This window comes from Aotus nancymaae, unplaced genomic scaffold (genome assembly GCF_030222135.1).
Source record: "Aotus nancymaae isolate 86718 unplaced genomic scaffold, 86718_ANA_hifiasm-v0.15.2.pri h1tg000036l, whole genome shotgun sequence".
NCBI lineage: Eukaryota > Metazoa > Chordata > Mammalia > Primates > Aotidae > Aotus > Aotus nancymaae.
Window position 1 is genome coordinate 53,212,853 of NW_026988450.1, and position 9,644 is coordinate 53,222,496.

The 9,644-nt window shown below is 43.1% G+C and overlaps 1 protein-coding gene across 1 annotated transcript; it reads left to right on the forward strand.

The window, feature by feature from the left end:
- The first annotated feature begins 539 nt into the window (after nt 1-539).
- DCSTAMP (dendrocyte expressed seven transmembrane protein) lies at nt 540-8,343 on the forward strand. The gene is made up of 3 exons (XM_012474879.2): nt 540-1,568; nt 6,830-7,138; nt 8,107-8,343. The coding sequence occupies exons 1-3, from the start codon at nt 540-542 to the stop codon at nt 8,293-8,295; spliced, it is 1,527 nt and encodes a 508-aa protein (XP_012330302.2). The 3' UTR covers nt 8,296-8,343.
- The last annotated feature ends 1,301 nt before the right edge of the window (nt 8,344-9,644 follow it).

The following is a 9,644-nucleotide window of genomic DNA, read 5'->3' on the forward strand; positions in this document are numbered from 1 at the left end:
GGAACAAGGGTCCGTGAGCCAGGAAATATAGGTGGCCTCTAAAGCTGAAAGAGACAAGGAATCGAGTTCTCTCCCAGTGCCTCCACAAGGACCACAGCATTGCAGACCCATTTGAGACTCTGACCTCCAGAACAGTGAGAGAATAAATATGTGCTTCTTTAAAACACTGAGTGGTTATTTGTTACAGCAGCGACAGGAGGGGAATGCAACTGACATAACACAGGAACAGGGTTCTGTGAGAGAACCTGGAGCAAGTCCCAGGCCTAGGATTGCCACTGTCATTTCTGCCATGTTCGATTGGGCAAAGATCGCACGGCCAACCCAGATGCGAGGGATGGAGGAACAGACCCCATCTCTTGATGGTGGAAGGTAGAAGAAGCTGTAAAGTCATATTGCAAGGGAGAGGACTCAGGGAAGAGTAAAGGATTATGGCCATATTTTTGCAGCCAGTGTACCTCCATGCCCTTTATGAAGGTCAGAGGACATTCAAAAGCAATTTCTGACCTTAGTTTCCTTTTCATTTTCAGGACACGGGAAGCATGGGTATCTGGACCTCGGGCACTGATATCTTCCTAAGTCTTTGGGAGACTTACGTGTCTCCAAGAAACCCTGGATGGATGGGTTTTATCCAGCATTCGGGAGTTTGCTGTTTTGCTGCTCTTATTTCAGTGGGCCTCCTGTCTGTGGCCTTTTGCTGGTTTCTTTCATCAGTCATAGCAGTTGCTGTCTCCTGGATTATCACATGTGTTCTGCTGTGTTGCTCCAAGCATGCACGATGTTTTATTCTACTCGTCTTTCTCTCTTGTGGCCTGCGTGAAGGCAGGAATGCTTTGATTGCAGCTGGCACAGGGATCGTCATCTTGGGACATGTAGAAAATATTTTTCACAACTTTAAAGGTCTCCTAGACAGTATGACTTGCAATCTAAGGGCAAAGAGCTTTTCCATACATTTTCCACTTTTGAAAAAATATATTGAGGCAATTCAGTGGATTTATGGCCTTGCCACTCCACTAAGTCTATTTGATGACCTTGTTTCTTGGAACCAGACCCTGGCAGTCTCTCTTTTCAGCCCCAGCCACTTCCTGGAGGCACAGCTAAATGACAGCAAAGGGGAAGTCCTGAGTGTCTTGTACCAGATGACAACCACAACAGAGCTGTTGTCTTCCCTGGGTCAGAAGCTACTTGCCTTCACAGGGCTTTTGCTCGTTCTGCTTGGCACTGGCCTCTTCATGAAGCGATTTTTGGGCCCTTGTGGTTGGAAGTATGAAAACATCTACATCACCAGACAATTTGTTCAGTTTGATGAAAGGGAGAGACATCAGCAGAGGCCCTGTGTGCTCCCGCTGAATAAGGAAGAAAGGAGGAAATACGTCATCATCCCGACTTTCTGGCCAACTCCTAAAGAAAGGAAAAACCTGGGGCTGTTTTTCCTCCCCATACTTACCCATCTCGGCATCTGGGTGCTGTTTGCAGCTGTAGATTATCTGCTGTATCGGCTCATTTTCTCAGTGAGCAAACAGTTTCAAAGCTTGCCAGGGTTTGAGGTGCACTTGAAACTGCATGGAGAGGTAGGGGCCCACAGGCACTTCTCATGGTGTATCCTGACTCTTTGCTGGTCTGTCTTGCAAAAGATCATGAACCTCCCGAAGCAGGGCAGTGGCTTATTCACCTTTGCATCCATGGTGCCTAGCATAGTGCTTGGCACATAGAAGGAGCCCAACAAATTTAAACTAAATTGAAGTCACGATGTTTGGGTGTGATTCTGCATTAGTTCCTCGTGGCTGCTGTGACAAGTGGCCTAAAATAACAGAAGTTTATTCTCGCATAGTTCTGTGGGGAGAAGTCCGGAGTGAGCGTCGCTAGGTTGAAATCCAGGTGCTGTTGCCGCTCTTTGCATCTTCCAGGTTCTGGTGGCCAATGGTATCCCTTTGCCTATAACCACGTCACTCCCATCTCTGCTTCTGTCATCACATCACTTTCTTCTTTGCATGTGGGAAATCTCTCTCTGCCTCTGTCTTAAAGAATGTATATGATTGTGTTAAGACTTTCCAGTATAATCCTGGGTAATTTCTCTATCTCAAGATCTTCGACTTAATAACATGTGCAAAAATCCTTTTTCCAAATAAAGTAACATTAACAGGTTCCAAGCACTAAGACCTTGTGTCTTTAGGGCATCATTCAGCCTCCTAAGTCAACAAACACTGAAATGTGGAAATAAATGTCTCTGATGTTGAACGTGAAGTGGATTCCCAAGCAGGACTATCTGGCATGAACCTGAGAGACAGGGAATTAGGGCCTGCCTTCCTCTCATCCTCAAACTTGGGCAAGTAGACTTTGAGCACCTTCTCTGAGTGAGAACTTTTCTGTGTATCCTGAGTCCTTATCAAACACAGGAGGGTTCCCAAGGATGATTGTTGAAAAGGACTCCTAAGTTACCCAGTAAAATGGCTGGCTAGTAGCTTGTAGCACTCACTTTAAAAAATGCTACACAGCTACACTTTTTTTTTTTTTTTGAAGCAGATCGAATTGCTAATTCTCAACCTTAAATGTGTGTTAAGAATTTCCTAAGTTGGATAGAGTTTTAGGCCTCAATTTATTTACATAGATCTTGTTTTAACTGAGAGAGCATTTTAAATAAGCTGGCCCTGTGATTTCAAGATAGGTGGTCCATAGATCACATTTTGAGAAACTCTGGCCTGCGTATTAGAAAGCAAGTCACCTCTAAACCAGAGGTCCTCAACCTTGGATACAGGGTTGCATCACTGTGGAGCTGAACGAACAAACCAACTCAAACCAGCTGTTTCCAGAAACCCCAGAGATTCTGTTTTAATTGGACTGGGGTAAGAGATTTTAAAACCCTCCCGAGTAATTCTAATGTGCAGCCAAGATTGAGAACCCCTGTTCTAAACTCCTCACACCAAGAACAAAGCCAGAAAGTTAGCTCCTAATTGCTTTCAGATGGATCTATGAAAAATCTTAATTAGCCAGGACAGCATCTGTCTCTGAGCTGGCGCCTCCTGAGTCTTGAAGGATCTGGCTTTCTCTCCTCTATTCTCCCTCTCCCTCTTCTTGGCAGCCATGACCAACACAGAAGATGGTGGGGTTGGGGCATCCCATTGTTTATCTTTCCTTTTCCATTTTCTCTATGGATATTTGTGCTTATGTTGACATTTCAGAGGATCCAGATATTGTCAGACACTTGTCTTACTGTTTTATAAACCCAGAAATTGCAAGGCTGAACCACATGGGGTGGGTATACATATGTGCAGGTGTGTATGTGCATGTGTGTGATGCATACTAGGGTTAAGTACACTAGCCCAGGCTGGCAAAAATAATGCAGGTAACCCCAAAATTCGGGCTTAGCCTAGGAGGGTTCTTGGCTTTGCTTGGGAAAGAATTCAAGAGTGAGCTGACAGTGAAAGAAAGCAAGTTTATTAGAACAGAGTACAGCAAAATCGCTGCTCCATAGGCAGAGAAGGACTATCCCATAGGCAGAGTGGCCCAGAGTAGCACTCATGGATTGCTGATCAGCTATATTTATACCTAGTCTTAATTATATGCTAATTATGGTGTGGGTTATTCATGAGCTTTCTGGAAAAGGGGTGGGGAATTCCCAAACAATATGAAACAACTTCTGGGTCATTGCCATGGATGGCATCATTTATAAACTGTCATGGTGCTGGTGGGAGTGTCTTATGCAGATATGTTATAATTAGCACATCATGATCAGTGAGGACAACTAGAGGTTTTTTTCATCACCACCTTGGTCCTGGCTGATTTTGGCTGGTTTCTTTGTTATATCCTGTTTCTATCCACAGGGTCATGACACAGGCTCAGTAAACAAGTCGTGCTGATCTCCTACCTCAAAAGCACCAACAGCTGTTTCTTTTAAAAAAAAATTATTATTTTTTACTTTTATTGTTATTTATAATTGACACAGAATAATTGTACATATTTATGGGGTATCCAGTAGCTATTTCCACGGGTCTGATTCCTCAAGCTACAATAGAGGCTGTGCCAGCTGCTGGGGAAATCACAGAGGAAAAACAGCCACAATGTTGCCTGCAAACCCTCTCGTGAAGCCTGGCTTTCCATTTCTCTCTTTACCTCTCAAGGCCTCAAATCCTCCTGCTGCATCCACACTTTTCCTCCCCTTTCCTCTGGCTCAGCAGATCTAGTCCCACGGCTCCTGCCCTCCTAAGCCTGGGCTGCTTCTCAGAGTTGATTATTCTGAGCTCTCTGAGTCCCCTGAAGAATCCCGTTAATTACAAGGCACCCTGTTGCTCTAGATATTTGGAACAGTGTGGATAATGGAAGTAGTGTTTCAACTGAAAGCTAGACAAGAATTTCAGACATGCTTGATCTTAGGGGGTGGCCAGGAAAAGGGTCTCACTCCTTCCTCCCATTCTCCTCCTGTGTTCTCCTTTCTTGTCTTCCCCTCGCCCCAACTGATTCTCCCTCGCTCCTACTTTTTGCTTCTCTCTCATTTACTTCTCTCTCAGCCAGTACCCATGCCTGTTTTGTGAATTCTCACCATGTTAGATAGAGGGAAAAAAAGCAAATTCTGCCATCCAAAAAAAAAAAACAAACCCAGCTTTCCAATGACAATGTCCTGACACCTTCCTCTTCATCTTTGCGCACTGCCGGCTTCTGGGGATGTGAAGATGTCTAGGCTGTGAGGGCTTATGTCCTAGGAGGGAGGTCACCATGTACACATGGTGCAGCAGGGTTGTGGGCACTGGAACAGATGTGAGTACGAGACTGCTGTGGGAGTGCCTTTCTATCTCTTTCCTGCTGGGCCTGGGAGACTGTGCTGCCAGCAGCTAGCTTCTGCGTGACTTGCGATGCCCTGCCCTTATGCCAGGATGCCCTTGGAGGCTCCTGGTCTTCGCCATTGCCTCACATTTGCCAATGAGAAGTCAAGCAGGAAGAGAAACACTGGCTCAAGGTGTTGCCAATATTTCTGTCACACTTTCACACAATTTTAAGTATATGTTTTAAATAAAGAAGATGGGAAATGACCCAAGTAGAGCTAGCTTTGTGGGTGTGGAGTGTAAATAAAAATATCCAGAGTTTCTACTTATTGAACACCTACTATGTTTGCTGCATTTGGCTGCATTAAGTTTTCAGGACTGGCTGACACCAGAGCCTGCCCTCTGATTCATTGCTTAGTGCTGTGTCAATAAACTGTTTACTTAAGAGAGGATCATATATAATAAAACATCGGGGTACCACTTAGTATATTGCTTGGCATTTTGAAAGAGTTAATCTGTCTTCCACGTTACCCTCAACCAGCCCCATATAAAAATGTTGACTCAACCTTTCTGAAGCCCTGATTCCCAACTGCAGAATCCCCAGTTAAATTTCTAGACAAAATAACTTCTTCCCAGATCGAACACCCGCTGTTTTCTTATTGCAGAATTTCTCATCACTGACTCAATCGATGTGTTTGTTTCTTCAATAGTATTAAAAAGAGTGCATGTCTTTGCTCTGGGGACTGAAATCCCTCTACTTAATTGTAGGCAGACTGTCTTTTTAATAAGAGAAGGAGAGGCAACATAAATGTTTTTCATTGCTTAGGCACAGTGCTGGGGAAATTATAGATTTGACTTGACATTCGTGTAGAGGTCCCAGGTTTGGGGTTTCCAAAGTATTCACAGAAACTGGGATAGATCCAAGATGCCCAGTGTCCTCTGGGTGTGCTTGGGTTCTTTTTGAGAAGTCATTTGCTTTTCTTGGCCCCAGGGCTCTGTGGCACTAGAGTGATAATTACTTACTAAGCACCCCAGTCTGTAAAATTAATGCTCCTTCCCCAAGGTGTTTAATTTACACTGGGAGTAGTGTATTCATGGGCAGGATTTGGTCCATTAACTCCTATTTTACCAAATTAGAAAACAAATCCACGGAGAGATTAAATGACTTTCCCAGGTCAGAGAAAGAAAGAGCTGAATCAGCACACACTTCTCTTATGGGTGGCTTGCCTGGGTGGCTCAATGTCATCTCCTGCCCTCTGTGTCAGTCTGCTGAGGGCAATTGGTTTATTTTCTTGCCTTCAGTAAGGAAAGAATGTACCTCTCTTGAGCATCCAATAGGGATGAGAAAATTTCCTATTTTTAGAACCTGTTCAAACATGATTTTAGAGTCTCCTTCAGTAACGCAGGCTTGAGAGTCAATGTATCAACCTAGAAGGGGATGGAGTACCCTAAATAGAATAATCTCCCCTAAGCTCCAGAAGGTTGACATAGAACATGGTTTAGTGCCTCAACGTCTTTGTGATCTTGTGGTCTGCTGAAGGGGGATTGACCAGACTGGGAGGATATAATGAGGTCCTAAGGGGCTACATTCTAAAACAATCTTCTCCCTGAGTGTAGCTGACTCCCCCCTCTTTCTTTTGCCCCATATATCCTAAGGTGTAGAAACAAGTATTCCATGAAAATGAGTTAAGTGATCAAATTTGTTAGGAAAACTGCTGGCTAAAATTAGAAGATTCTTTTGCCTTCTGCTCAGAGCTTTCAACAGTCTAACGGGTATTGTGACTTTCAAAAGAAGGGATAGAGTGAAAAAACTTATTTAATACACATCTCTCAAGGGAATCTTTACTGTATTTCCACAAACCAACTTTGGAAAACACTGCAATAGTTATAAATAAGATGCATCTCTTCTTCCTTGCTCCAATCATAACACACAAAGGAAGATGTGATAGTTCCTTTGGCCAAAGCTCCCTGTGTATTTGAAGATAGTGCCAATGTGCTGCAGGGAAGTACTGAGAAAGACAAGGACTGAGTACAAAAATGGCATGCATCATGATTATTTTATTCTTTCATTTTAGAAACAAGGAACTCAAGATGTTATCCATGATTCTTCCTTTAATATATCTGTGTTTGAGCCCAACTGTATCCTGAAACCAAAATTCCTTCTGTCTGAGACCTGGGTTCCTCTCAGTGTTATTCTTGTGATATTAGTGGTGCTGGGACTGTTGTCCTCTATCCTTATGCAACTTAAAATCCTGGTGTCAGCATCCTTCTACCCCAGCGTGGAGAGGGAACGCATCCAATACCTGCATGCAAAGCTGCTTAAGAAAAGATCAAAGCAGCCGCTGGGAGAAGTCAAAAGACGACTGAGTCTCTACCTTACAAAGGTAAGGCCAAGATGGCAGTGTAACCTCCAGTTGAGGAGGTTTGAATTTGAGAGGGAACTGGAAAGGGTACTTCAAAGCACTTCATGCTTCAGCTTCACATCAGGACTTACATCCCAGCAGTAGATAGGACACTGGGGGAAAATGAGCAAACGTACATGGCTAGGGCTCTTAACTCTGTGATTTGAATGCTGGTCCAAAGCATACTACAAGATATTCTTAAAATATTGGTTTCAAGTAAGTATTTTCAGTCATATTGTAGAGAGGCGACTGGAGAGGTCCTTAGTGTTGGCTATTAAAGGACGAAGCACAATAAGATATACTTTCCTAGGTTAAAAAAAAAAAAAAAAAAAAAACCCAGAGGGAAATATCTACTACAGCTTTGTAAATGCCAAAGAATTTTCTCATTTTCCATTGTGCGTGTATGTTTGTATATATACACAGAGAATATATAAAAATATAATAATATATATACAAATATATAAATAAAAACATAATGACTCATACATGTATAAAATGGACATATAGCAAAAATTTTATGTAACTTAATACATATTTATTAATGCGGGATTGGTCAGAAAAATTACAACCAAAGAATAATTCAAAGAACACATACATATATAGGCCATCAGGAATACCAAATGAATTTGCTTAATAGATTCAAAACTGCCTTCTTCTTTAAGGATGGATAGGAGGGATTAGTTGTACTCTACTGGGCAGAATTCATGGGCATGTCATGGACAACAATCACCTGCATTGTTTCTATCAGTCATCTGCAACTTACAGAATTGAGAAATAGCCTATAGACAATGGAAGACCAACATAACCCACAAGGATAAGCTTTTTCTGTTCATTTCAGTCTTTTGCTGTTTTTCCCAATGTCTTTAACCCCACACTGAAAAATTTATGTCAGAGGCATTTGAAATGACTCCAACTCCAATGCTCATGTATCCACTTTTCTGTCTCTTCAGATTCATTTCTGGCTTCCAGTCCTGAAAATAATTAGGAAGAAACAAGTGGGCATGGCAAGTGCAGACAAGCCACGAGAGACCCCGGGTGGTACTCTTCAGCCACATCGCATCAGCAATTCTCAGGTCTATGAAGGCAGTCACTATTCGTGCCGGATAATAGAGAACGACACGGTCTTCTCAGGAGTCTGAGTTTGCAGACCCACCTTGCAGCACCTGGTTATGCCTCCTTTCATCTCAAAGCCAGAGAGCTGCCAGGTGAATGGTTATGTGGTCTGTCTTCCAGTCAAACCACATGATCTGACCTGTGTCACAATGTTACAGGACTCTAGCTGGGTCCCCTGATGGTGAGTTTCAGCATAGAATAATGTTCAAAGAAAAGAAAACAAAAACAATTGAAATCTCTACCACAGCCTCGCAAGCAAATGCGGAAGGGAACATACATGTATAAAGCCAGCAAACTATCTTTAAACTCTGTCCTTCCTAATGTCTTCCATGGCGATCGCCCCCACAGTGGTCTCTCTCTCTCTTTTTTTTTTTTTTTTGATTGCAGAGATTTATTAAAGTTGGAGACATTGTTTAATCTTCTTGTGCCGTGAGACTCCATCAGGCTGTCTACAAGGTACACTGGGAGGCTGATAATCACTTGAGCCCAGGAGTTTGAGGCTATAGTGAGCCTCAAAAGGTCACTGCACTCCAGCCTGGGTGAGGCAAGAGCCTTTCAAGGGGTAAACTGCATGCTTGCTTCCTGTGGTCATTAAAAACCCTGAAAGCAAAGACAACATATTAATCATGAAAAAAAAAACAATGGTGTGATGCTTGTTGGTACAGTAGTTTCTCCCTGCCCTCTTATTAAAGAAGTCTTTCTGAAACCCATTCCTAGCAGCTCCTAGTTTCTTCTTACCACCACCTGCACTTCTGCCCTCTACTTGCCTCTATTTTGTTTTCTCCTCTTTTAGCAAATCCTCTGGCTGGTAATTATGACAGGGTGGCCTACGGACCATGCACATCAAAGTTATATACAATTCTTGTGAAAATGTACATGTGGGCCCTTTTTCATCTTCAATTATACCTCAAATCATTTTTATTTTTATTATTTTGTTTATTTATTTTGAGACAGGGTCTCACTCTGTCACCCACGCAGGAGTGCAACGGCACTCTCTCAGCTCACTGCAATCTTTGCCTCCTGGGTCAAGTGATTCTCCTGCCCCAGCCTCTCAAGTAGCTGGGATTACAGGCTCCTGCCATCATGCTCGGCTAAGTTTTTCTTTTTTTGTATTTTTAGTAGTGACGGGCTTTCGTCATGTTGGTCAGGCCAGTCTTGAACTCCTGACCTCAGGTGATTCACCTGACTTGGCCTCCCAAAGTGCTGGGATTATAGGCGTGAGCCACCATGCCCAGTCCTCAGATCACTTTTAACGAGTCACAGGACATGCTATCTTTATCTATTAGGCACGTTTGCCCTCAGTCTGAAGTGCTCTTCCCTGTTGACAGAACAGACTGGAAAGCAGTGCTGTCATCAAAGGCAATTTTGATCTTGA

Excerpts from the sequence above, each read along its gene's own strand:
- DCSTAMP (XM_012474879.2), top strand. The coding sequence starts at position 540 with ATGGGTATCTGGACCTCGGGCACTGATATCTTCCTAAGTCTTTGGGAG. Across the intron at positions 1,569-6,829 it reads ACTTGAAACTGCATGGAGAG|AAACAAGGAACTCAAGATGT; the intron begins GTAGGGGCCCAC and ends CTTTCATTTTAG. Across the intron at positions 7,139-8,106 it reads TGAGTCTCTACCTTACAAAG|ATTCATTTCTGGCTTCCAGT; the intron begins GTAAGGCCAAGA and ends CTGTCTCTTCAG.